This window comes from Lynx canadensis, chromosome D1 (assembly GCF_007474595.2).
Source record: "Lynx canadensis isolate LIC74 chromosome D1, mLynCan4.pri.v2, whole genome shotgun sequence".
NCBI classification, from domain to species: domain Eukaryota; kingdom Metazoa; phylum Chordata; class Mammalia; order Carnivora; family Felidae; genus Lynx; species Lynx canadensis.
The window spans coordinates 66080081-66105693 of record NC_044312.2 but is presented as its reverse complement, the minus strand read 5'-3'; the positions used below and the strand labels follow the sequence as shown (position 1 = coordinate 66105693).

The following is a 25613-nucleotide window of genomic DNA, read 5'->3' as shown; positions in this document are numbered from 1 at the left end:
CGAAACATCTAGACCCGACAGAGTGAAGACAGCCGCTTGGAGAATTGGTGAAGTCAGTAAGCTGAATCACCATTCGCTGCGAAACGCCAACTAATCACTCGCGGGCACTTCCGGCGGCCGGGACAAAGGGTTTGAAGTTTCAAGGACCGCACTTCCGGATAATTAAAGCTGCGCATTAGATGCCTCTTGTCCTCGAGCTACTACCGACTCCGGGACTGCGACTGCGCATGCTCTATACAGTCGTGAGCAGGGGCGGGGCAGTGAACGGGGCGGGACAGGGCCCTGACTTGTCTCGCGGTTACTGGGCGAGCGTGAGCGCGCGAGGCACGGGGGTGGCGCGGGGCGGAGCCTACTCCGAGTGGGCGCTGTAGGTTTCAGCAGAGCGTCGCTGTGCTCTCCGGGCTGAGGTCGTCTCAGGTGAGGTGGTCGCCCCGGAAGTGGCTGTGGCTGCGGCTGCGGCCCCTGGTGTAAGGAGCCTGAGGCGGAGGTGTTGTTAACCGGGGGCAGCATCACCTCTCTTCCTTCACCTTCCCTGCAGCAGCCATGGCGAAAGGCAGAGTCGCCGAAAGATCGCAGACGGGGGCACTCCACACGACCCCTGTGGGGGACAGGGTAGCGGGGACGCGCGGTCTCATGACGCCAGGCAGCGGAGACTACTTGAAGGGTGAGTAGAACCGGAATCAGAGCTGGGCTTGGCCCAGAGGGGGTAGTGTGCCGGAGGGGCTTCGGAGTAGAAAGGACCCCGGTCTGTCCCAGGGATTTTCGAGGGGGCCTGCTTGGCACCCAGGGGCGCGGGAGCAGAGAGGGTTAGGGACCTGGGCTTGCTTGGTCTGCTGCCCACCTCAAGGCCAGACACTTAGGAGGTGGCTCGTAAATGCTGTTGTAGTTGAATTCAATTAAAAGAAGTGATGACACTGGCTTTTTTGAAGCTCAGGGAGGTTGTAAGCTTCATAATATTGAAGCTAGACAGAGCTGGAAGGAACTTAAAGACTCTTGCCTTATTTTCACTGATGAGGAAACTGAGGCCCAGAATGGATATGGAACTTGCATAAAGTCACAAGATTAGTCAAGTAGTAGTTAAGAGCAAGGATTTAACTATGTCCAGGTGCTACTTCCAAGTGGCCTGCTCAACCACTTATGACTTTGGACTTGTTATCTTTAAAAACTCAGTGTCTAAACTGTACAGTGGGGATGACAAAGGTGATAGTAATAATAGCTTGCCGTGTGGATTACGCAAAAATAATGGATGTAAAGCATTTAGTGTAATGGCTTGTGTGGAGACTAAATAAATGTTAATTATCATAGCTGAGATCTCCCATTCTCAAGCTTTTTTCCATTACACCATTCTGGCATTTCTCTGAACTTTAAATATTATTTTAAGAAGAAAGTGTACCTGGAAGCTAAATACTTTGATTCCATCTTGGCATAGAGGTTTTCACTGCTTTTCAAAAGTTAAAATGATTAAATTCTTTAAATATTTTTTAAAAACCCCATAAACTTGAAGGGATCGTAACAAATGGCCATTGTGGTCCACCACCGGTGATGAGTAGGGAGAGGGTCTTTGAAGACTGTCTAGCAACATCATAAGTATAGACAACAAAAATGTATTGCACACTTTAGTTTAAAATGTCTTTAGTCTAATTTGACTTTTTAGGCTTTCTGTATTTGGGTATTTCTCCATCTTATAGACAGTAGAGCCAAATAACTTCAAAACCCCAGAAATGAATTGTTGTTTAAGTATAAATCCACTCTAAATTAAAGGAACATTGTTTTGAAGATGCTGTTATGGAGAGTGACAGTAATCCAAGTGTGTCCTGAAGGCTTCTTCAGGAAGTCTTTCCAGATAGATCATTTCTAAAGATTGTCATTTGGTTTGCAGTAGCAGTCAATTTTTTTTATTACTGATTTTTGTTGTTTTAACCTAAAGCTATTTGGAAAATAAAACCTTGAAACCTCCAAAATGTTTTTATAATTGTTTATCTTTTATCATTAGAATAACCCATTAACACAATTATTTTTATGATGCTATCAAACGACTTCTGTGCACTACACATCTATAGAAGGATAGAGGGAGATGTGAAGGCATGCCTTCAGGAAGAAGTAGGGTTTGCATTGTTAGAGAGAAGGTAAGGGATTCTGGGCGGAGGAAACATTAAGCTGGAAAGTTAGTGTGAATCTTTATGTCAGCAAACTTATTAACATTAATTTGTCAGGAATGGAGGATTTCTGTTGGGTATAGTAGGAGATAAGGTTGGCTATGATCAAAATAATGTTGGTACAGAGGGATTTAAGTGCAAAGTTAGTGGGTTTTTTTTTTCTTTAATGTTTATGTATTTATTTTGAGAGAGAGACAGCAGGGGAGGGGCGGAGAGAGAGGGAGAGAGAGAATCCCAAGCATGCTCCGCACTGCTAGCGCAGAACCAGATGTAGGGCTCAAACTCACAAACCATGAGAGATCATGACCTGAACTGAAACCAAGAGTGGTTGCTTAACCGACCAAACCACCCAGGTGACCAAACCACCCCGGTGCCTCATTGCAAAGTTAGTTTTTTGATCCATCCTGTTAATTAGTGATTTCCAGTGTTTTCTTTTTCTTCTCTGCCTCTCAGTTTCTGTCTCTGTGTCTCTCTCTTTAATTAGTGTTAGGAATTCTTTCTCTGGGCAAAAGATTTTGTAGATCCCTTACATGATAGGGTTTGGTTGCTTATGGTAATGGTAATGAGCCGGTGATGTGGTGTCATTAGTAACTACTTAGCAACCAATTTTCCAGATAATGAAAAGCAATTTTTGTTAATTGCAGATGGTATCTAGTTTAACATCTCAAAAAAATTAAAGGTTTTGGAGAAGAGATAAAAATTTTAATAACTTTTTTTTAATGTTTATTTTTGAGAGAGAGAGAGATAGAGAGCAAGTGGGGGAAGGGCAGAGAGAGAAGGAGAAGAGCTTGATGTGGGGCTGGCTGAGTGTTGTGAACTGTGAGGTCATGACCTGAGCCAAAATCAAGAGTTGGACGCTTAACTGACTGAGCCACCCAGGCGCCCCAAATTTTAGTTAACTCTTGATTGAGAAATACATCTATGTAACGTTGACAAATAGTTGTCATTGTGTGTATGCTTGAACTACTTTACATTCTACATGCAGTGTTTGGTATGTTTTAGTGGATTGCTTGCTATGACTCTGATCTCTAGTCTAACATCTGAGCCTTACAGACTGAGGACCACTGTGAAGACTTGACCAAGATAATAACACTGAGAGTCTAATTCTTGCATGATGAGGAAGAGTAAGTAAGAAGCACTTATGAGGCTCTTGATCTAATCTACATGCAAGAGTGCCTGAATGAGGGTATTTTATTTTCTTCTGTGTTATTTGTTCTGGCTGATTTGTTTACTAGCAAGTCATAGAAGTTTCCCACTTCGATTCAAGAGAACTGCTAGGACTGTGTTTTTTAAATATATATAGATCATCATCCTTGTGAGCAGCGAGAGCACTGTGAGATCAGTTGATGGGTAATGATGAGTCATTTTAAAAAATGGAAGAGAAAATAGGGTGCTTCACATGTAGTAGGGCATAAGTGTTTTTTGAATTTTATTTTTCGTTTTATAGATTTTTGTGTGTACTAATCATGATATAAAGCCATTTATTATGATTGCAGCCAAAAATGTTTGAGAAACATTGTCTCAAAGTTGATTTTACTACTTTTAGAAGACAATATTGTTCAACTTTGGATAATACACCCCTCTCAGATGCCTGTTCTAGATCCTGCCTTGTTTATTTGGTTCAGTAAATGTTCTTTGAGCATCTGCTGTGAGCAAGGTACTGGCTTAGAGGAAGAAAGAAGCTCTGATTACTGATAACCGGGAGTTAAGACTAAAATTGGCAACTGGATGTCAACCAAGGTGTTAGTATAATTTGTTGAGACAGTCTCAACCAAAATATTATGTATCAGGATTTTTGTGCTTATCAATAGAAAATACAATTGAAACCCTTGTTGAAAGAAGGTTGATTGATATATATAACTAAAAAATTGATAGATTAAGTGGGATTCCCTGGCTTCAGCCTGGAACCAGTGGTCCAATGAGCCCAGTGATCAGGATCAGATTTCTTTCATATCTTTGATGTCAGCTTTACCTTAAGGTTGATTTCTTGTGAAGGTCCAGGTAAGCTAAATACGTCCTTGATAACTTTGATAATGTTTTTCCTAGCATTGCCAATAAAAAATCTAAATATTCACACTGATTAGACTGTCTCAGATCAAATGCTTGTCCCTGAACCTATCACTGTTATCAGATTGGCTCAACCTGATTCATGTTTGACACCTAAAAAAATGGGAGTAGGAATGAGGCTAACTCAGTTTTCCCAAAGATGGATCTCTGTGATGGGTCACTCATGATTTTTCTCTATTTGTGCTCAACCATCTTCGTGAAGAAGGTGAATTTATATTACTGGTATTGGGTTAGATTAGATATAAGAAAAGGGTAAGGATTCTAATCAAAGGTATTGCTTCAGATGATACATCATGAAATCGAGGTTGGGCATGGAAGGAAGAAAAGTGAGGAGCCCAAGAGAAGGGAGAAAATGGAGGGAATAAGCTCACGAAAGAATAAAGGTGATCAAGGAATAGCATGTTGGAATTTAAAATGTCCAAGGTAGAGCAGTCTCGGGATGTGAGAACTTAGTGTGTCGCTGGAAGTGGGTGGCTAAAGTTGAATAGAAATGAACCTTAAAGACTTTTGAGCCTGGGTGGATCATCTAAATGGATGATGAATCTTTTAGGATTACGAAGAAATTTATTATAAGCTTGATCTCAGTCTTTGGTGAATGGAGGTGGGAAGCATCTGAAAGTGGTTAACTGAGTCTGAAGGTATGTGGATTGAATGGTAACACAATTGCAGGGCATAATCCTTAGAGAATGAGCTTTCGTACAAAATTGGTAGTGCCATTTTGTCTGCTACCTACAAACGTGTTTTGTGTGTGTAATAGTCAATTATTTGTATTTTATAGTTAGCTGTTTACATTTATACTTGATGATACTGCTACCATTTTTTTATTTTTAAAAATTAAAAAAAATTCTAAAGCCCTTGAAATAAAATTTACTTACAAAAATACTGCAGTAGATTCTTGTGACCTTGAACACTTGTTAGAGTTTCTGTAAAGAGATGGGTCTTTTGCTTCTTCATGGTAGAATCAAGTAAGTTTAGAAAACATTGAATGTTGAGAACCTGATGACCTGATGGACCTGATGACCAGTAGAGTCATTCCTAAAATCTTGGAGATTTAGGAAGATTTTGCTTTTCAAAGGTTTTTTTTGTATGTATGTATGTATGTATGTATGTATGCATGTATGTATGCATGTATGTATGTATTTAAGAGAGAGTGAGCACGGGAGAGGGAGGGAGAGAGAGAGAGAGAGAAAGAGAATCTAAAGCAGGCTCCATGATCAGTGTGGAACCTGACTCGGGTCTTGATCCCATGACCCTGGGATCATGACCTGAGGCGAAATTAAGAGTTGGGTGCTCAACTGACTAAGCCCCCCTATGCCCCTCAAAAGATTTTGATATGAAAATAACGAAAATAGGGAGCTACTATAGGGCCATTAAGGTTATGACTTTTCAGAATGGATATATGCATATTAGGAGTTAGAGAAAAGGTGATCTTAAGAGGAAGAATTGAAGATACTGGGTGCATAGAGAAGAGACAATTCTTTGAGCAGAATCTGGAAGGAAGTGTGTTGGCATTTAATGCAAAGATAAGGGGAAAGGAGCAAGGGAGGATAATTTGAGGAATAGATCTTAAGGTAGAGATTGGGAAGCTCACTGAAGTGTGGAGGGAGTGTCATTGTTTGAGAATTGATGAAGATAGAATTGAAGGCTTGAAGAGACTTGAAATAGCCCTTTTGGAGTGTGCTGTGAAAGGATTATTTGCTAGTGATAACCTTATTTGAAGATAGAAAAAATTGTGAATTTGGAGGCTAAGAGAACATAATCTTGACTTTCTCTAGTAGTCTAATAGTAATTTTCCCCTGGGAGGAGGTTGGAAAGCAAAATATGGGGATAATTCAGATTGGGAATTGGTATGATGGAAGATGTGAAGGTTAATGAATGTGTAAAGTACTGTTGTGGGTAGCTCTAAATGCTAAATGACATGGCACATTATAAAAATGTATGCTATACATGTAGATGTATAATTATTATTAAAACAAGATTTTCAACTTTTATTTGTGTAGAACTCTAAATCAATTACATGCTAGTCTCTGGACTTAATAGAATTACACTCAAGAATAATTGTTGAATCATAATATCTAACAACCCCTAGTTACCAGTTAGTGTGAAAGAAAGGAGAGCTTCAGGGGTGCCTGGGTGGCTCAGTGGGTTAAGCAGCCTACTTTGGCTCAGGTCATGATCTCGCGGTCCGTGAGTTCACACCCCGCGTCTGGCTCTGTGCTGACAGCTGAGAGCCTGGAGCCTGTTTCAGATTCTGTGTCTCCCTCTCTCTGACTCTCCCCTGTTCATGCTCTGTCTCTCCCTGTCTCAAAAATAAATAAAACGTTAAAAAAAAATTTTTTTTTAAAAAGAAAGGAGAGCTTCAATATTGAAGGTCATTTAGTTTCTGCGTTCTCATTAGTTTGTTTTCTGTGTTACTGTTGAACACAATGCTTGACAAAATTTTCCTAATTTAAAAAAAAATTTTTTTTTCAACGTTTTTATTTATTTTTGGGACAGACAGAGACAGAGCGTGAACGGGGGAGGGGCAGAGAGAGGGGGAGACACAGAATCGGAAACAGGCTCCAGGCTCCGAGCCATCAGCCCAGAGCCTGACGCGGGGCTCGAACTCACAGACCGTGAGATCGTGACCTGGCTGAAGTCGGACGCTTAACCGACTGCGCCACCCAGGCGCCCCAAAATTTTCCTAATTTTAAAGAGTGCAGAAAATAGGTATCAAGTTAAACATGGAGGTTAATTTTATTCAAATGTCTACGTGTTTCATCATCCAACTGTAAGACAACAAGTAGCAGTCAGAGAAATGTGTACTCTGGGAGCATTCAGGGTAGTGTTCTGTAGTCCGGTTAAAGGTTGCCTGACACCTTTCTTCCCTCTGACTCCTTACTTAGGACTGGCAAATGAATAATGGGAAGAAAATATTATAGTTTAACTTTAAAGCTAGCTTGCTTAATGTCTTACTTAATTTTTTTTTAAAGATTTTATTTTTAAGTAATGTCTATACCCAATGTGGGGCTCACTCACAACCCAAGATCAAGAGTCTCTTGTTCTACCGACTGGGCCAACCAGGCACCCCTAATTGTTAATTTAAGAGAACTGTATAACCTGTTGAATTCTTTTTATATTTAACTACAGTATGGATTAGAAAGCTGTAAATTCTTATCTTTTAGTCTTCAACCACGTTTCTACCTGCTCTGTGAATCTTGCCTCCATTACTCCAGCCCAGTAATCTTGCTTTCCTATATACTCAAAACCCCTTTGTGCCATTCATTCCTTGGTAATCTAGCTAATGGTGCTATCAGTTTCTTAGAAGCAGAGATTGAGGAAAACATTTTGTACATAATAGATGCTTAGCAGATCGTCCTAAGCAACTCAACATTTGACTGCATACCTTGCAGAGGAGAAGTCCTAAAGGAAAGTACCAGGAAAGAGGTGGAGGTTGGGGGGGATATCAGCCATTTATTCTTACCAGTAATTCTTGTGTGCACAAATGTCTGCCATATGAAAAACAACAAAAATAAACAGTGGTTTTGAAGAGTTTAAAAGATGCCAGTAATATTAAATTATTTGTATCAGTCCTTTTTGTACTCTGGACTTGATTCAAGCAGGGAAGTAAGTGAAAAGTGAAGGCTGAGCAAGTTAATTCCAGGTAGATTTAAAAGTAGCATGCCTTTAAGAAGTAGCAGGCCTTTCGAATAATTGTACAGAGTATGTGTGTGTACATACACTTTGCTTTGATGTCAGCCCATAGAAAACTATGCCATAAACCTCAATGTTTATATATTACTTTTATTTCTTTTCCTGTGGATTACCTCTTTATTTAACAAAGTAGGAAAATAAAATTTTAACCTTGTGAGAAGTTTGTGTTTCAGTAGATTTTCTATTTAAAATCACATTTTTGGGGGCGCCTGAGTGGCTCAGTCAGTTAAGCGTCTGACTCTTGGTTTTGGCTCAGGTCATGATCTCACGGTTCATGAGTTCAAGCCCCACATCAGGCTCTGTGCCGAGTTCCCTGAGGCTCCCTCTCTCTCTGCCCCTCCTCTGCTCTCTCTGTCTCTCAAAATAAAGAAACTTCAAAAAAATAAATAAAAAATTAAAAAATTTAAAAAAATACATTTTTGGTTGAATTGGTTTTATTGCACACTGATTTTTTTTGTCACTTTTGGCTGATTATTCTTTTCTTTTTAGAGTGAGTAAATATGATTTCTTAAATTCTCAAGAGAAGCATTGAATTAGATATCATAACCAAGGCAAAGATATGGACAATTAGGCATTTGTTATCATAAGATTCTGCAGAGGTCTTTTCATATTATGCCCACCTCAGATGTTTAAGATCTCTGTTTAATTTTCTGTGCTGCAAAACATACAAATACATTAGTGGATTAATGAACTATAGTGTTCAGTGGCAGGCATCCTGGTTTATTACTCCATTGAAGCCATCTTTTGTAGTATTTTATGATCCCATTGCTTCCTGCAGTAAATTTTAGAAATATGATACGAGTGGAGGGCCTGGGTGGCTCCATCAGTTAAGCATCCAACTCTTGATTTCAGCTCAGGTCATGATCTCATTGTTCATGAGTTCAAACCCTACGTGGGGCTCTGTACCAAGTCTGCTTGTGATTCTGTCTGTCCCTCTCTCTGCCCCTCTGCAGCTCATGCTCTCTCTCTCTCAAAATAAATAAACTTAAAAAAAAAAGAATATTTAAAAAAAAGTATGATATGAGCAAGTAAATTTCTATTTGTAACTTGGTTTTTGAAGTACAGTCCTTTTTTTTTTTTAATGTTTGAAGTAAAGTCTTTTTTTTAACTTTAGTGTTCACATACTAGAGCTTGATAAACCTAATACTGTCTTTCAGAAAGTCAGCTTTAATGAACAGATAAGAACAATTTGTATCTGGTATATCAAAGCACCAAACCTAAGCAATTTGTGTTATAGCAGAAATTATGAGTTGATAATACATGGATATTAAAGGGCTTTGGGGATATACTTTATGCCATTCGGTTCCTTAGGAATTTTTTTAATAGCGCAACCTCCTTAGGGCCTCTATTTACTTACCTATAAAATAGGCAAAGTGGGCCATATTGTTTTCTCTTAAGTTTTAATGTACATGCAGATCACCTGGGTATCTTATTAAAACACAGATTCTGATTTAGTAGTTTTGGCATGTTGGCCTGAGAATGTGCATTTTTTAATGTTTATTCTGAGAAACAGAGAGAGTGAGCTAGCAGGGGAGGGGCAGAGAGAGAGGATCTTAAGCAGGCTCTGCTCTGTCAGCATAGAGCCCAATGCGGGGCTTGATCTCAAGAACCAGGAGATCATGACCTGAGCTGAAACTGAGAGTCGGATGCTTAACTGACTGAGCCACCCAGGCGCCCTCTGAATCTGCATTTCTAACAAGCTCCTGGTGATACCAATTCATGTAGTTCACACAATACACCTTGTGTGGAGCTAGGTGGTTTGTATTGCTCCATGTTTAACATAGAATTGGGCAAAATCTTACCAATTCAGTTGTAAAATATATAAAACTACAATAAAATGAGACAAGGTATAAAAATGAAGTTTGTCTTTTAGTTAAGGCTTTTTGGTTGAAAGGAGCAGAAATAAGTTTAAACTAGCACCAATAAAAAAGGAGATTCTTCTAAATATATGAGACAATCTCGGGGCTCCTGGGTGGCTCAGTTGGTTAAGCGTCCAACTTCAGCTTATGTCATGATATCGCAGTTTGTGAGTTCAAGCCTCGCATGTTCTCTGTGCTGACATCTCAGAGCCTGGAGCCTGCTTTGGATTCAGTGTCTCCCTCTCTCTCTGCCTCTGCCATGCTCACTCTTTCTCAAAAATAAACGCTTAAAACTTTTTTTTTTTTTTAAAGAGGCAATCTCACTGGCATCCGTGAGCAAGAAATGAAATATAGCTAGGCTTTAAGGGAAGTGGAAAGTTGGAAGTTAACAAGTAGGTTAGCTATAGCTCCCACTTGGGCTCTCTGGGTTTTTGTTTTAACCTCCACTCTTAGATTTTCTGGTACATGTCTTTGGCCTGCCTTGTCATTATCTGTGGCTTTCACTGCTTGATCTTTCAGCCTCAAGACATACCACCTCTTGACAACAGTATCTCTTTTAGTTCAAATTTTCAAGAGACAATTTGGTCAGCCAATAATGAGTTTCTACTTGAGTCAGGTGTCCAACCTTGGGCAAGTTAGCCTTCTGTTGTTTGGGAAGGTAGAGTGTTGGAATCAAACTGTAATAGGGCCAACGAGATTAGCCCCTTTGAGAGGAAGGGAAATAGGAGAAAGTTTCCCTGAGGAGGAGGGTGTTACTCAACTGTGCAGTGACACCTATCTAATACGTTTATATAAATGTTTGAGAAGAAGAATTTGCCAAATGAACGAATAGAGTACAGGCATTTGTTTTAGGATACTTCATAAAAAGTATGTATAAAAGTTACACAGGCAGTAGTTAGGGAGGGGCATAGTGGTAGATTCATTCTCAGAGAACTAAAAGTAATTCTTATGGTATACATATATTTTTTAATCCCCTGAGCATTAAAAGTATGTACATGGAATAATGGTAAATGTGCGCAATAAAAATTATGCCACCACTTCTGTTTCCACAGAGAGCACTACTAAGGTATCTTGGCCTTGCCTCCCCACTATTGACTACTTCCTGATAAAAACAGCTCATTCTTGCTCATTCTTCTACTTGCTCTTTCCTGGATCTCATTCCATACTTTTATCTTTTTATTTATTTATTTTTATTTTTATTTTTAGAGAGAGAGCATGTGAGCGGGGGATAGGGGCAGAGGCAGAGAGAGAGAGAATCTTAAACAAGCTCCACACTCAGCAAGGAGCCTGACACTGGGCTCAATCCCATGATGCTGGGATCATGACCTGAGCCAAAATCAAGAGTCAGACGCTCAACCGACTGAGCCACTCATGGACCCTATACTTTTATGTTGCATATAATTTTTTAGATAACACGAAGAGTACCTTGTGAGGGAATGTGAACAAATTCTGCCATTCTTGGAGTCCCAGAGAGCCACCCAAAACATTTGAGGCTCAACTATATTCTGAAGCGTTTGGTGTAAAAAGTACTGTATTAACATTCACCAGTTGTATTAGTCAGTTTCTGGGTTCTTGTGACAGTTGAAGTAATTGCCACTTTACCTCATTTTTCCTAAGAGGGCATTCTGTCTATGTTGTCAGCTCCCAATATAAATACATTTGAAAGTCAGTGATAGTAACTAGAGCAATGCCCTCTTTTCTCCTTTGGCTTATCAGCAAATCAATGCTGCAAATTCTGGTGTTCTGTTTTTTCATGCTTCTGAAATGGGTATATCCCCCCGAAGCAATATGCCTGGTTAATAAATGGCAAATACATTAGTAGTTAAATTTTTATGTTAAAACTGAGCAAAAGTATGAACAGTTTATTGGGGAGGAAAGTCGTTAAGGAAATTATTTGCTGACTTGGAATACTGTCTTTTAAAAATATTTATCTTAATTATAGCTTTTTTTTTTTTTTTTCCCTTTCAGAAAAAGCCTGTGCAGAAGCTGGGTCAGCAAGAATGTCACTTCTTATATTGGTGTCCATTTTCTTATCTGCAGCTTTTGTTATGTTTTTGGTATATAAAAATTTTCCTCAGCTTAGTGAGTAAGTATACAGAAAGAAACTGAAAAATGCCTAGACATTTATAGATAAAGTAGATTAAAAGTTAAACTAATTTGAAGCAACAGAACTGTCATGGTGAGTGTATATTAGCTATCATGATTTGTAGCAAGTCTCTAGTGACACTTATTTAAATACTCTTTCCCAAATATGCCTCCTGATTTTCTGTGCAGGGTTTTCCTAGCACTGCTCCTGTAATTAAACCCTCATCTTTCTAATGGCTTTCAAATTAAAAATATATATATAACTATATTAAGAAATAGATTTTTATGTCATGATCCTGCAGGCATGTGCCTGTCCCTTGTACCCCGCTCACTTGCATACATGTATACATACAAAATTAAAGTTTCCTGAAACAGGTGGTGGTCTCTGATATTTTCTAAACTATTCTATTTACTTAATTTTTCATGAGTAGTGACCAAGCAAGCTTATTTTAAAATCCATAAAAGACACCTGTGGTTTGAAAACCATCGATGCTCTTCTTCTCTGCTTTCCCTACCTTTCCATCTATGTTTCTCCCTTCCTTCTTGTGATCAGTTTGTCTGCTTCTATTCATTCATTTCTATCCCCACCACGTCTCTCTCTCCTAGCTCTTTTTCTTTTCTCTGTTTTATGGAAATGATATGACCTGAATAGGTAGTTTTCACAGTGAAATGGACTTTATAAAAAAAATAACTTGTATTATCTTAAATACATCCAAAACTCCTTAGCCAAAACCTTGGGGTGAAATGTGTTTCAGAATTTAGAATTTTTCCATTTTTGGACAGATAACATGGAACAAATACTGTCTGTTATGTAGTACCTCCAGCAGGATCTGGGGAAGGATCCCATTATCAAATTTATTAATATTTTTTGCAGAGGAATGGGCATGATAAAAGACTATGATATTTAAGTGTGGGTCAATTTTTGCTGACAAAAATATGAAAAACTTTTGGTTTTCAGAGTTTTTTGAATTTTAGGGAAGAGATTATGGAACTGAAACATACTTTAAGAAGGCAGAATATCCCAGGGCTGTTTAACCACAGTAATACCAACCTATGTTAATCATAGATTACATAAAAGACTTTAAAATGTAGTTAGACTTTCAACCAGAGCCAGACTAGTGTGGTAATGGAGAACTGTGAAATATGATTTCAGGGTGTTTGGAAGTTCCCGTTTCCTCTAAATTCCTTTCAATAACAATTCCTCATGCTTGAAATTTTTGTAATTAAACTTATTTTTATTTTCATACTTTGATTTCTTATGTCAGTGTAAATGCCTTTGGGAGGCTAACATGTTATATTGTTAGGTTACTATTAGTGTTATTGAATTTTAGATCCTTTCTGGTTTTGATCAAGGAGGAGGCAGTTAAGAGCTGACTGAAAGAGGGCTCTTAAGGTTGTCTTTGCTCCCAATCTGCTCTAAGAATGATAACATCACTTGTGTACAAGTGTGCTGTTATACACCTGTGATGTTCTGCTTATTTCTTTGTGTGTGTGTGTGTGTGTGTGTGTGTGTGTACACACCCCTATAAAGAGTTTTTTGGTTTTTAAATTTATAAATGAGAAATCACAGTTTACCTACTATTTTTATAGAAATTAGGCAGAAATCTATCATTGTTCTGCAAGATTGGTTAAATTGTATCATGTAAACAAATGGGCACAATATACATTAAACACAAACGTAATTATTTGAGCCTTTTATAAGTAAGAAATTCAGTTCCAAATAAGGCACCAAATATAAAGTAAGATTAATAGAAAAGGAAAAATGTGTAAGTTTTTATCTGAACTTTGAGTCGAAATATTCCAGAAGATATGTGAACTGTAAATTCATCAAAAATTTTACTTAATTTTAGTTGTAATTAATTATTGATTTTAGCTTCTCATGAGGATTACCCAAAATGATGTTAAATATGTTTTGAATATGCTAACATCAGTTCACTTTTTAACTCAAAATTTATACCAGCGTTGGAGCAAATGCTTTTAATCTAATTTAGTTTGGGTCATTCTGAACTTTCATACATAGATAACATGTCTCAAGAAATTATATTAAATCATTAAGAACAAATATTTATAGACTTTTGAACTTAAAACTTATGAATTTATGGTTAATATAATACAGATCAAAGCACCAAATCATTTTGGATAAAACTTCATGTTTTGAACTTGATTTTGATATTAATTATCTTGGCAAATTTCTGCTTTAAAATTTTTCACTTTAATTTTATTTCTTTAGAGAAGAAAGAGTGAATATGAAGGTTCCCAGAGATATGGATGATGCCAAGGCTCTAGGAAAAGTTTTATCCAAATATAAGGACACCTTTTATGTACAAGTACTTGTAGCTTATTTTGCTACATATATTTTGTATCCTTTTAACTAAAAAAATGTTAATCTAGTTTTGTTCAAGAAAGAGGTCTTAAAGGGTCTGTTTAGTTATGCATAACTATTTTTTTCTTTTAAAAGTTATTAATTTCATGTAACATTAAATAAAATATTGAAAAATTAAATGGAAAAAATTCTCACTTTAAACCTATCTCCTCAACTTAGTTATTATTTTTGAATATTTACTACCAGTTTGTTTGTATTCTGCTTATTTCACTTATCATAAACATTTTCCTCTCCTCTGCATTATTCAAGATAATTATCTATTTAATTTATGATTATATTAGTTAATTGATTATTTTAATTTAGTTTATTTATTTTGAATAGTCACCACAGCATAATTTTTAAAAATACTCCCTTAGGTTTGAAGATATAATTTGTAATTAATTTTTTGCTTTTATACATGTTGTGTTATAAAACTTTCTGTTTGTGATTTTTTTCTTCCATTTAATGGTTTCTTTGTAAAAAGATCTTAAGTGGAAAATTAGTCATTCAAAGGATATAAATTTTTAAAATAACTCTTGGATGTATTTCTTTGTTTTATAGAAATATATGTTGTATTAATTAGTCAGGAAAATAGCTTTATTCTTCCTGCGTATTTTCAAACTGCTTATGCTACTGGTGATTAGTCTTCCAGTTACGAGCTTTAACTTCAATCTGATTTTTGTATCTTTTATTTTAATCCAACCTATTTTCAAATCTTCTCGTTTAATGAAACACATTATCTCTTGATCCTGTAAAGGTAATCATTCTCCTTTTGAAACCAACATTTATTTTTAAAAGTTAAACTAGTTACTTTATTAATTCTCTCAAACTCTTTATATTTTTGCTTCCTGTTTTATTTCCTGAATTTCTTTTGGCTTATGGGACTTCGCAATTAAAACTTTTTCTTGTAAAATTCATTAGCATTTTCTTTTCTTGGATTTATATTAGACTAGATATTATGTGTTTAACATATATATATGTTTTTCTATACTTGCCTCCTTATATAAATGTTGTCAGTATATTCTTAAATACCCTGAAGCAGTTATTCCTAGCATAAACAGTTTGTTATTAAGTATGTTAACAAAAACTTTTGCTGATAATACAAACATTATTCCTTTATCTACCTGGTGAGAATACATTTTTATTTAGGTGCTTTGTCATCTTATTTATTATGAGAAAAATCCAAATTTGGGAAAAACTTAGAGAATAATTATTATGCATCTGTCTTTCAGCAGGTTATTTGGCAGCTATTTGTAAAGTGATTTAATAATACATAAACTGTTTTAAGAAATCCATAACTGCTCCCCTTTCCTACTAATTCCATTTTAGAACCCATCTGGGAAAACCATAGTGTTCCATAGTGTTAGTGTTAGACTTAAAGGTTATTTTGCCTCTATACACTTTAACCATAAATTAAAATATTTTCCTCAAGTAAGATAAAAACTTGATTCCTTTTTTTAATTTGGCATTTATAAGGTTTTTGTGAACAAGGCATATAGTTTTTGTTTACTTTGGAAAGTCTTTTTTTTTTTTTTTTTTTTTTTTTTTTTTTTACCCTACTTTGCCTCTCAGCTTTGGGAGGGATAACATGTCTGAGGGATAAAGGAGATACCCACTCATAAGGTCAGTCAACCAGTTAGCATAAATGGATCTTGACAATCTCTGGGGTTATAAATGTTATAGCTTAGTTGTCTTAATATCCATATGCAAATTAGTAGAAAAGGATAAACTGTCCTATAGAAAGTGAATTGAAAGTATAAGAAGGGCTTTATTATTACAAAATACATTTGGTTTGAAGTTTTAAATTTTATCAATTTTTTAATTTTTTTTAATGTTTATTTTTGAGAGAGAGAGAGAGAGAAAGAGAGTATGAACAGGGGAGGTGCAGAGAGAGAGAGAGAGAGAGGGAGACACAGAATCCGAAGCAGGCTCCAGGCTCTATGCTGACAGCTCAGAGCCAGACTTGAACTCAAGGACCGCGAGATCATGACCTGAGCCAAAGTCAGACGCTTTACCGACTGAGCCACCCCAGGAGCCCCTAAGCTTTACATTTTAAATATTGGTTAATAGTAAAAATACATATATTGGTTAATATTGTCAATTCAGGAGGTTTTATTGCATATTGTTATTGTTGCCTTGATATGTAAGTGATTGTAATGATTTCACATCTCATTTTAGATTTTTATAACATAACTTGTTAAATTCATGTTGTCTTATAATTTTCTATTTTCACTTTTGAATCTTAAGCTCTTTATTAAAAAGATACTTTTTAAAATTCAGTGAACAAAAAAAGAGAAAAGACTTTATCTTAGGGCATATAACTGATACAGTGTTAATTAATAGAAAGAAATATAATTGAACAACATGTAATTTTTAAATTTTCTAGTTGACATTAGAAAAAGTAAAAAAACACTTGAAATCAATTTAAGTAATACATTTTACTTGAACCAATATGTCAAAATATTATCATTTTAACACGCAATCAGCATAAAAATTGAGGTATTTTTACATTCTTTTTTCACACTAAGTCTTTGAAATTTGTGTTTTGCACTCATAGCACTTGAGTTCAGACTACGTACATTTCAGTGTCTCCATAGTTACATATGGCTAGTGGCCACCGTCTTCAGCAGTGTAGTATTAGTACCTTCACTGGTATTATGTAATGTCAAACTTGAATATAAATGGCTTTTTACATTATAATTATTTTATTCATAATCAGTTTTCTAATTTACTAATTATATTCTAAGTACAAATCTAGTGTTTTGAGCATTCAAAGGTAGAACAACTATTTCCATCTGGGCACTAGGGAATTATGGGTAGAGATGGCACAGTCTCATTCTGAGCAAATCTAGAGCAGAGCTTACAAGCACAGGGTGTGGTTAACAAGTGATCAGTTATCCAGTTTAGTTGGACTATAGGGTGTGAAAAGGGGAGGATAGAGACACAAGTGTAGGGAGATAGGACAGACACTGCACTCAGACTGTAGAGGACTTTGAGTACCAGACTGAGGAATTTAGAATATTCATTGGTATTGGGTAGTCACTGAAGACTTTTGAGCTATGGATGACATTAAATGTGTCACCATCATCTCTTTTTTTATTTCCCTAAGGCTAAAATCTTAGGGTAATTTAAAAATTTCTTTTATTATGGAAAATTTTAAACCTACACTAAAGTAGAGAAAATCATACAGTGGACTCCTGTGTACCCATCATCCAGCTTCAGTAGTTATCAATATTATACCAGTTTTGTTCTTGGTGGTTACCTTTCTTTGGCTTTGTATTTTGGGCTGTTTAGAGAAAAAAGGGAATAGGTAGAGGACCCTATTTAGGGTTGGGAAAGGAAGATAACATTTACTTTGATTTAGGACATCCAGAATTTTAAATATTCAAATAGAAGTATCTGTACCCAAATGTCAGTAGGGAACTGGTTGCATAAGCCATGGCAAGTCTAAACACTGGAGTGTACTCTAGCTATTTAAAAATGAGAAATGTCTCTCTATGTGGTTAAGGCATTCTTACCTCCAGGATATAATGTTAAATGAAAAGAGCAAGGTGCAGAATAGTAAGTCAGTATGCAACGTTTTATCTAAGCAGGGGAGGATGATATGAGTACACACATACACAAGGAGATAATTTATCTGTTTTTGAAAAGAAAAATTATTTTTTTTAATGTTTATTCATTTTTGAGAGAGCACAAGCAGGGGAGGGGCAAAAAGAGAGAGAGAATCTGAAGGAAGCTCCAGGCTTAAAGCTGTCAGTGCAGAGCCAGTCGTGGGGCTCAAACTCACAAGCCTGATCATGACCTGAGCCGAAGTTGGATGCCTAACCGACTAAGCCACCCAGGCGTCCCAAGAAAGGGTATTTTTAAAAGCCAATACAATGTTTACCTGTGGGGAGAGAGATGACAGAGGGATGGAAGTCATTCTCTAGGTGTACTTTATTGTGTAGATTTGACTTTAGAACCAAGTAAATATTTTACATAATTATAAAATGAGTTAAATCAGAGTGAAAAAATAAACAGGAAAAAATCATTACTTTTGGCCGTGAGACGGGTGGATGAGTAAGTCAGGTTGCAAGGAGACAGGGAGAGAATCTCCTCTGAGGAAGTGAAGGTGAGGCATACTAGCTGTATAGAATACGATGGTCAAGGAAAGCCTAGGTTTTCTTGAGTTCATAGGCATCAGAGTGGGTTTATACAGCAGGGAGCCAGAAAAAAGAAAGGAGATTGAGATGAAAACATGAATAGAGTAGGAGAACGGGTGAAGATAGAAATTTTAAAAGAAGCGTAGACGTTGAAGGAATTCACTCTGACTTGTAAGTAAATCCTGTTAGGGGTTTTTAAAAGGGGGTAGGGGGATTCCAGACTAAAACTGGGAGCAAACAGGAAGTAGTAAAAAGCATAATTCTTAAAAGTAAGGTTTGTGATCTTTATTCTGTAACCCCTATCCTTTTTTTTAATGAGTAGTGCATTGAGGTAAATGTTTATAAGTTAAATTAGAAACAAGTAATTATCATACCCTAGATTTCCACAGAAACCATGTTTCTTGAACACATTTAGGAGTAAATGCAGTGCATTAGAGAAGCATATAAGATTACTGAAGACCTTTGTTCTCTCTCTTTCTCTCTCTTTTTTTTTTTCCCCTCCCTTTTGTTTCTTTTGCCAAAGTGCCCAGTTCTTTATCTGGAACACATTGGATATTTGTCTTGGTTTTTCTTTCAGTAACACACTCTTAATAGCATTGTATTTATAATAATGCTAGAAAATGGTCAATTTAGAGTTAAAGGCATCATAACTGATGGTTTTTTAAACTTTTAGATACAATTTTGCTTTCTTAATACTGAGATACAGATATAATCTTATTAACATGATAACTTCTTTATTGATACTTGTTTTCTGAAATGTTTGATTTGTCTTTTAAAAATTCCATTGTATTATGTTTAATCCTTAACTTAGAAGTTAACAGCTTGCAAACATTTGCTATTCCAGGCTCTATATTTCTCAGTATACTCTCAGGGTTTCTTTATCCCTTTCCGCTAGCCTTATTTCTTGTTTGTTTGGTAAGTATATAAAATGAATTTGGGAAACTAGAAAAAAAGTAGCTTTTGATAGAATGATGAGGGAGAAGGATGGCATCTGGCCCCACTAGTTTGTGTAAACATAAACTCATTAGTTTTAAGAGGTGATTAATGTTTAAGTAATATCTTTTAAGTCCCCCCATAAGCAGATGTTATAGTTTGCTTTTTTCCTAGAATAGGGGCATCACAGACTTAAGTCCAGAGCTGGAGGTGGTATTTTCAAGCATAGCAGTTGAAAAAAAATTTGCTTTTAAATTTTATTCTTAGGCTAGCTAGATGCTATTATTAACTATTTGGATGTAATCACTAAGTTTAATCATAAGTGCCAGTTTGTTTTAGTTATTCTCATTTTAGTTATAATTTGGTCTGAGAAGGGACTGGATCAGATGGGTTCTTGTTCTCTGCACGAGAGATGTCATGTAGAGTACCCTCCCTTAACCCCCCAAAATATATACTAGTTGAGCTTTGCTTTAAGTGACTATATCCATGTGACTAAGATGGAAAAGTACACAATGCTTATGGCTTTTTGTTATTTCCTAGTGTTCTGGACTCGGTGCCTCATTCTGCTATATGCTCTCCTATTTAGTTGGGAGGCCAGTTGTATACAAATACCTAACAGAGAAAGCAGTAAAATGGTCACAACAGGTAAACATGTATTTTTTTTTTAAGTTGTTTAGTGTCATTCTGTGCCTAATTGGGAGGTCAGTGTATAGTCCCTACATAAATTAACCCAGACTCAGGGCTTTAATAAAAATGATTTTTGACCAAAGTAAATTATAGTAGTAGTAGGCAAATAATGAATGTTAATCATTTCAAATATGCAGTTTCTGTACTGTAACAGTAATTGTAATTCTTCATTCCTAGTAAGTTCAGTCAGAGCAGAGAAGTCATCATTCTGGTGAAGACATTCACATATTTGGACACCTCACCTGTTTTGTGTTGATGCAGTCCACTGTCAGGGGGTCACTGAAAAACTTTTATCAACCAACTCCTTGAATGTATTTCATCAGTAGAAATGACTGTTCTCTATAGTCAGGATTTCTACAAAGACATGCAATGACAAATATAGGCACCACTACACGGAAAGGTTTAATATGATGTTGCTAAGAAAATCTTAATTTTAGAAAGAATTGGAAGAAACAACCTGTTAAATCTCAAAGGAATTGCAGAAATTGTTCTGCCTTACCCTTTTGTTTTACAAACTAGGAGATGAGAAATTAAGCATTTTGCTGCAAATCACAATCATTATTTGTAAAGCAAGATTTAGAAGTATAAACTGCTTTTATTTAATTGACTAAATATCTCCCTATACTTGTTCAATCTCACTTATCTAATGAATGAATCACTTATGTAATATATATCATAACACAAAAATAAAGATTAAATTAGAAGCTAGGTTTACTGATGTGCTATACTAGCCTTTTACATTATAGGAAGTTAAAAATTAATCACATGATATGTATCTTATGTATAGTTATAAATTTAATTTTGCTCTTTCAGGTGTAAAGGGTCATTGTTGAGCCATCTAATAGTGCAACATTAAGCTATATGTACAATTAAAAAAAAAACAAACTCATCTCATGTTACTTAGCTTTGGTAATGAGATCATTGTCATTTTCAGGTTCCTATGTTGATCATTTCTGCTGGATAGATTCTGAACTATCAGGGAATGAGAATTTGAAATAAGTATATTAAGGAACTTTTTCTCGATATTGGCCTTATCTTGATCCTAACTGGTTTCTTTCTTATGACAGGTTGAGCGTCATAGAGAACATCTCATTAACTACATTATATTTTTGAGAATAACACCATTTCTGCCGAATTGGTTTATTAATATCACATCCCCTGTGATAAATGTGCCATTGAAAGTTTTTTTTATTGGCACTTTTCTAGGTAAGGCCTCTGGTTCACGCTGTGTTAGAACTCGTGTACATACCTAACAGTGTCCAGCTGGGCTAGATTTCATGTTCTTTGCACATATTTCAGCACAGAGCCTGGCATACATAAATAGCTATCCTGAAATGTTTGCTGGATTGTGTTGATTTAAGTGTTCCTTCTTTTAAATTTTTTTTTTAATGTTTATTTATTTTTGAGAGAGAGAGACAGAGACAGAGCATGAGTGGGGAAGGAGCAGAGAGAGGGAGACACAGGATCCGAAGCAAGCTCCAGGCTCTGAGCTGTCTGCACAGAGCCCAGTGCGGGAACTGCGAGATCATGTCCTGAGCCGAAGTCGGACGCTTAACTGACTGAGCCACCCAGCCGCCCTTGTGTTACTTCTTTTAAAGAAGACTACTTTATTGGATATTCTTTTAATCATAATAAAAGTGCCCATTTTGAAATACTGAACTTTAATTTTCAATAGAGTTGATTCTATTTTCTTTTTATTGACATTAGTATTTATTATGGGCATTACGAAAAGTATGGGGGATACAAGGATTCTTGCTTTCAAGGAGCTGGCACTTAATTCTGAAATTAATTAGTGGACGTAAAGATGCTTATGTATTTTGTGAATTCTGATGGTTCTTTAGTAAGAGTATTCTGCTTTTCTTTCAAATTTAATTTGAGTTGTTTAGATACCAACGAAGTGAACAGACCTCTTGTATTAAGTATCAGTTAAAGTTTAAGTTAATACTTACAGATCTTGAAAAGAATAATCAAAATCAGTTTTTTGTTGCTGCTCTTAAAGAATTCATTGAGAAACTTAAAAATCTTAGGGATATTTTGGATTTTGTAAAATAATGTTACAGAATCAGAAGAGAGAATTTTGTCCCCATCTCTTTAATTTTACAGATGGAATACCCACAGATTTAGTTAACTTCAACTTTGGCTAAAGTGACTTTTCCAATTTGTTCTGGTTTTTAATAAAATGTAGTTGTTCCATCCATGCTGTGGTATAAACTGTTCTTACTCATATTTTGAGTATCTTTCCATATCTGAGTATCTCCTACCACTTCATTTTTATTTTAAGTATATTCTGTCAAGGATGAATGACAGTTTACTCAATCTTATTGTTGAACATTTAGATTGTTTCCAGATTTTTTGTTGTTTATAATGCTTTGATGGACATCCTTGAGCCTAGGTCTTTGCTCAGGTACATTAGTATTTCCTAAAGTGCAAATTGCTGGATCAAAGCACATTCTTTTTTTAAAAGCTGTTAAGAAATGTTCTAAATTATTTTCTAGAAAATTTTCTTGAATTTTTAAATTCCTTATCCTCCAGAGGTAGTTGAAAGATTGAATTCTTTATATGGAAATAAACTTGAGGGGCCTTATTTATTTTTAATTTATTTTTAATGTTTATTTATTTTTGAGAGAGAGATAGAACACAAGCTGGGGAGGAGCAGAGAGAGAGGGAGACACAGAATCAGAAGCAGGCTCCAGGCTCTGAGCTGTCAGCACACAGAGCCTGACACAGGGCTTGAAACCACAGTCTGAGATCATGACGTGAGCCAAAGTTCATGCTTAACCGACTCAGCCACCCAGGCACCCCGTGGGGCTTTAAATTAAATAACAATGTACCAAAACAGAGATTACTATATTCTTGTAAGAAATTTTATACACACAGAAAATTTTAATTTTTTAAAATTTAAACATGGGTTTATTTGAATCAGTTTAAAATAGTACATTACAAAGTGTTAGAATAATGTCAGTGCTGTTTTGAGTTCTGAATAATTTTGTAAATATAAAATATATTATAAAATTTTATTTTTTAAAAATGGCTATGTTTTTCTTTTTTCTTTTAGGTGTTGCACCTCCCTCTTTTGTAGCGATTAAGGCAGGAACAACACTGTACCAGCTTACAACAGCAGGGGAAGCTGTTTCCTGGAACTCAGTATTTGTTCTAATGATTTTGGCTCTTCTTTCTATTCTGCCAGCCATCTTCCAAAAAAAACTAAAGCAGAAATTTGAGTGAGAAATCATCTGGGTTTCAGTTTTCCTATCATCATCATCATCATCATCATCATCTCAGGATTGGCAGGCTTAGGTGTTAAAATCACCTCTTCAGTAATTGAAATGAGTTTGTAAAATAAAATTTCCTGTCACACAGTTAAAATAATTCATGTAAGAGGTAAGGGAGAGAAGAAAGTAAAAGTGGAAATTGATATATTACGAAAAGTACTGTCAGTAGTTACGATAGACATCTTCTAAATTACTACTCCAACGGTAGCTGTAGATAATCAGTAGCTGTGTAGTGGGAAATTCTTGATCCAACTGATTCAATTTAATAGTTTCATGAACTGGCTATCATATTTATTCTTGACTTGATAATTTAATATTTTCCTCTCTTTTCCCTTACTAATAACTGAAATAGGGAAAGCAAATACAAAATACAAAAGGAAAGATTCTAGATTTGTAAAAATAGTATTGCAGTTCTTGCTAATGTTAGCCTTCTTCAAGAGCGTAAACTTGAAAACTAAAGCTCAAAAGGGAGATTTACGTTTTCTTCCTTTTTTAACTTTGAGGTAATGGATTTGTTTAGAAGGTACATCTGGTGGACTACTGAATTTGGAAAGGATATCAAGCTGTATCTGTTGTGTAAATTTTATTTTTGTTTATTCCTGTTCTAGATTATCATGGGTTAGTCTGAAATTTAAAATTCTGGCCAGTCTGTTTCCATCTTTTTTTCTAGCTTTCACAGTATTTCTACTGTGCATATAAAAATGGCAATTACATGATAATTGTATTATATTGGTGTTGATGATTTATATTCAGATAATATTTTGTTACACAGTCCCCCTTTACTATCTCAAAAGGGGATCAAAAACAAACATTCAAAGTATGCAGTTTTTAGATGATAGGTTAATTATATTACTTTATATTTTGAAACGGAAGCAGTGGCAGCGCAACACTTAAGTGGTTAAATATAGTTTATTTGTTTCAATAACTGTAAAATTTACCTCATTTATTTATTGGTCTGGTCATTAAAATATGTATTATATAATTATCCTTTTTATGCATGATATAAGAATGCCTTGTTTTGGGTTTTTTTGATAGCTTTTTTGTTTGGGGCTGCTTTTGATTAATGCAGTTACCCAATTTAGTGTGTTTACTTTTTATAACTCCAAGTAAAATTAAATCCTTACATGGTAACTACTCTATTTAAATGGTCCTGGAAAAGCTTAAACAGCTTTCTGCTGCTTGCTTAATGGTAGTACCCTTGATTTCCTGATTCTAGGACATAGCTGATATCTAAGGTACTTTGTCAGTTTTACCTTCACCCAAGACTGTCACGTTGAAAAGTACTTTAGCTGTGGGAGAAATCCTTGTATGTTTTTATTGTGAGAGGAATGGTCATCCTCAAAGCCTGTTTCTACTACATAATGTGGACTGATTATTTTTTCTATCACAGTATTAACAAATGGATTTATTGTAAATACAAAGAAAATATATTAATTAATATACTATTCTTACGTCACCTGGCCTTTTGTGTGAAATTATTTGTATTCATTTCTAGCAAGGTTTTTCTTCCTTCCTTATTGGCCAGAGATTGAGTGATAAAGCTTTTGTTATTTTTACAAATGAACTTAAAAACAGAAGTCTTTTTGGACAAAGTTCACTAAATATTACTGTATAAAATGTAATTGAATACATTTTTATCAGACTTTTAAAAATAAAAGTAAGAGCTTGGACTCAAGAGAAGCCTATTTACTCCAGTGTGTATATATTATGTTTATTCTCAGAGTATTATCCCTATCCTTATCATTGATTCTATCCCTTCGCGGATTATTTTTTTCTGAGTTTCTTAGAAAACTGAGCTGCCACTTGGGTGGGGTATATATTCTTCTCCCAAGAGAATAGCCAGTCTTTTTTAGATTCATCGTAATTGGCTGCACCCTAAATGTAGTCAGTGGTCTATATTCATGGATATGTAGATTTAGTCTGATACCAGATTCAAGCTTCAGCCACATCTTGAAGACAATCGCATAATAATCACCACCAGAGAGCAAGTATGTGTACACTGGGAGAGGCAAATAGGCTAACTAGGTAGCTGACCCACTGAGACTGCTAAATAATTAGTTAATGGCCTTTCTCTGGAGTTCTATTTGAATATAATATTTCCAAGATACTTAATAAATGCAAATTAAAATGTAATAAGAATAAATTGTACTGAAAAATTTAAATGTAGTACTTGGGATTTATTTCATGGAAGTATTTATGTTAAAACAAACTTGCATTGAATAAAAAGTAACATTCTCCTACAATTCTGATGCACATTTTCACCTCTAAGAACAAAGAAAATTTTGAAGACCTTTTATTTTTATAGTTGGCTTTTGAGAGTCTTAAATCAACTTTTCAAATTGTAGAGGTGGGGCGCC

General features: G+C 35.6%; 1 protein-coding gene across 2 annotated transcripts; it reads left to right on the top strand.

Moving 5' to 3' along the window:
- The first annotated feature begins 339 nt into the window (after positions 1–339).
- TMEM41B (transmembrane protein 41B) lies at positions 340–25412 on the top strand. Of its 2 annotated transcripts, none has more exons than XM_030332091.2 (8): positions 340–417; positions 539–664; positions 11744–11861; positions 14091–14219; positions 19186–19279; positions 19838–19942; positions 21052–21190; positions 23040–25412. In XM_030332091.2, exons 2-8 carry the CDS (start codon positions 544–546, stop codon positions 23207–23209), a joined length of 876 nt encoding a protein of 291 aa, XP_030187951.1. In that variant the 5' UTR covers positions 340–417; positions 539–543; the 3' UTR covers positions 23210–25412. The 2 variants fall into 2 exon arrangements, with proteins under 2 accessions (XP_030187951.1, XP_030187952.1); XM_030332092.1 differs by having other exon boundaries at positions 360–417; positions 542–664.
- Positions 25413–25613: the final 201 nt, after the last annotated feature.